The 2,474-nt window shown below is 41.6% G+C and overlaps 1 protein-coding gene across 1 annotated transcript in view; it reads right to left on the minus strand.

Annotated features, from left to right (window-relative positions):
- Nucleotides 1-1,898: 1,898 nt before the first annotated feature.
- The window catches only part of LOC107572748 (transcription factor Sox-8-like), a 5,692-nt gene continuing 5,116 nt past the window's right edge, over nucleotides 1,899-2,474 (minus strand). Inside the window, exon 3 of the mRNA XM_016259182.1 lies at nucleotides 1,899-2,468. Within this exon, the coding sequence (XP_016114668.1) occupies nucleotides 2,092-2,468 (377 nt within the window). The 3' untranslated portion in view covers nucleotides 1,899-2,091. The remainder of the gene's footprint in view (nucleotides 2,469-2,474) is intronic.

Consider the following 2,474-nt stretch of genomic DNA (forward strand, 5'->3'; position numbering starts at 1 on the left):
TACTCTCCATAGACTTCATGGTTTCTCGACTGTACAAACTGTACTTTCCATCTCCTTATCCTGTGCATTTTAGATTTTCAAAAAACTTCATTCTGTATTATTATAAACAATTGAAAATTTAAGATGCAGAACGTTTTCTGTATGAAAGTTTGCAGCATTTATAACTAGCTATATATTAAAACGATAGTTATTTAAATGGGGACATTCCGTAAACCTCTAAGTAAACGCTGTGCGTGTTTGTTATCCATCACTTGTGTTTCACTGTGCAGAAGCTGATTTCTAAAGGATGTCTGAGAGTGAAATGAGACCCGAGTGCCTTTATTTCATGCGCTTGAGTCACGTCTGCTCTCTCTGAAGAGTTCCTCCTCAAACTATCTGGCCAACGCAAGAGGAAACGAGAGAAAAACTAGTCTTCCTAAAGCCACCCACATCCCATCTGCTCATTAATGATCAGTTTTATTATTATCAACATCGCTGTTGTCACGATTATGAGCTGAAGTTTTTCTAATTGCAATACTGGTCATCGGGCTGTATTCCTGTTAAAGCGTACAGTATGGGGAAGAAATCCAGCCGTGTGCGTGTAATCATCCATTCACATCCCTCCTAATGACTGTCAGTTTTCCTGCCCCTCCATTTTCTGTCCAATTAATTCTTTTCTTACTTCCCGGAGAAAGAGAGACAATAGAGCCCTCCAGCACATAATAGAATAGATCATTAAAATTCAGCAGTTCTTTGCGGTGGCACCGTGTTTCCTCCCCGGACTGCTTGGCATGAATGCAAGACCCCGCTTTGAAATTCAACCCAGCAGAGCACAGCCGGACTCTCTGAATCTCTCAGCAGCTGACATGCATTTCCATGCTTTTCCTCATCCGAGTTTCTGTCCTGACAAACAAGTTCCATGTATGACTACAACGAGATTAGAAAGTGAAATATGTGACCACAAAACCAGTCACAAGGGTCAATTTTTCATCTGAACGCTAAATAAATAAACTTTCCATTGATTAGGATAGGTCAATAATTGGTCGAGATACAACTATTAGAAAATCTGGAATCTGAGGGTGCAAAAAAATCTAAATATTGAGAAAATCATCTTTAAAGTCGTCTTAGCCATGCATATTACTAATCAGAAATTAAGTTTTGATATATTTACAGTAGGACATTTACAAAATATCTTCATGGAACATGATCTTTACTTAATATCCTAATGATTTTTGGCATAAAAGAAAAATCTATAATTTTGACCCATACGATGTATTGTTAGCTATTGCTAAAAAATATACCCCAGCGACTGCTTTTGTGCTCCAGGGTCACATATATTTGTGGAACATGAATATGACTCTTGTGTTGGAACGGACAGATATGTAATTCTCTCAAAACACGTCATTAAACAGAATCACAATAACGACTGGGAATGTGTCTAAAGTTAGGACGATAATGTTGATCCAGGATCAACAAAAGATGTTGATCCATGAATAGGGTTGGGAATCGTTTAAATTGAATCGATTCCGATTCTGCTTATCGATTCCGATTCTTACCGATTGCCTGTTTTGATTCCAATGTGGTTAAAAATATAGAGTACAACATTTAGATATCAAACGTATTCTTTTTGCAAAACATTGAACTGCTGCTGAATTCCATGAACAAAAATCAGCCAGCTACATAAAAACTGGACTCGATTAAGAGCTGTTGGTGTGCACGATTCTGGACAAATTTAGTCTTTTTTTTTTTTTGTTCTCTCCCAAATCTGAAGAAAAAATATTAGACAACTAAGCAAAATCTCATGGAATTTATGAATGGAACGATTCAATGACTCACTCAAGACTCGTTACTGGATGAATCAGTGTTTTTGAATGAATCTCTAGAATGAATGATTCAAAGACAAATAGCTAGGCTACATTTTCAACAGCCCCTTTTCGCCAACTAAAAAAAAGGAATCGGTAAGTGGAATTGAAATTAGAATTTTCGACAAGTATCCGATTCTTGACCTTAAGTATCCGATTCTGGAATCGGAATTGATTTTCGATTCCCAACCCCATCCAGGAACATGTCTTACTTGGCGAAATCATGGCGACCGTCCTTCGCAGCCAGGCCTCACGGCCTGGATAACGTGGTGTAAACCGGCTGATCCCAGCTGGTGGAGGGACTGTGGGAGGGCGGGATGGACAGGCCGTTGAGGATGTTGCTCCCGTATGGCCTCCGTGAGGAATGGAAGTAGGGGTACTGGTAGAGACCGGATGGGTAGCCGGCGTATGGGCTGTAGTAGCCGGAGCTCTGAAGGTCTGTATAGTCGCTGGCGAACGAGGCGGAGGCGGCCGAGGATCCGTGAGCGCTGTAAACGCCGTACTCAGGCGAGTGCTCACTGTAGTGGCTCGGGCTCAGTTGCTCAGTTTTAATGCGAGCTCTGTGCTGGCTGGCTTCGCTCGTGCCGAGCGGCGAGGATGCCACGGGCCCCTTGCGGCTCCAGGAGGCCCCGC

Source organism: Sinocyclocheilus grahami, unplaced genomic scaffold (assembly GCF_001515645.1).
Source record: "Sinocyclocheilus grahami isolate Dianchi unplaced genomic scaffold, SAMN03320097.WGS_v1.1 scaffold1808.1, whole genome shotgun sequence".
NCBI classification, from domain to species: domain Eukaryota; kingdom Metazoa; phylum Chordata; class Actinopteri; order Cypriniformes; family Cyprinidae; genus Sinocyclocheilus; species Sinocyclocheilus grahami.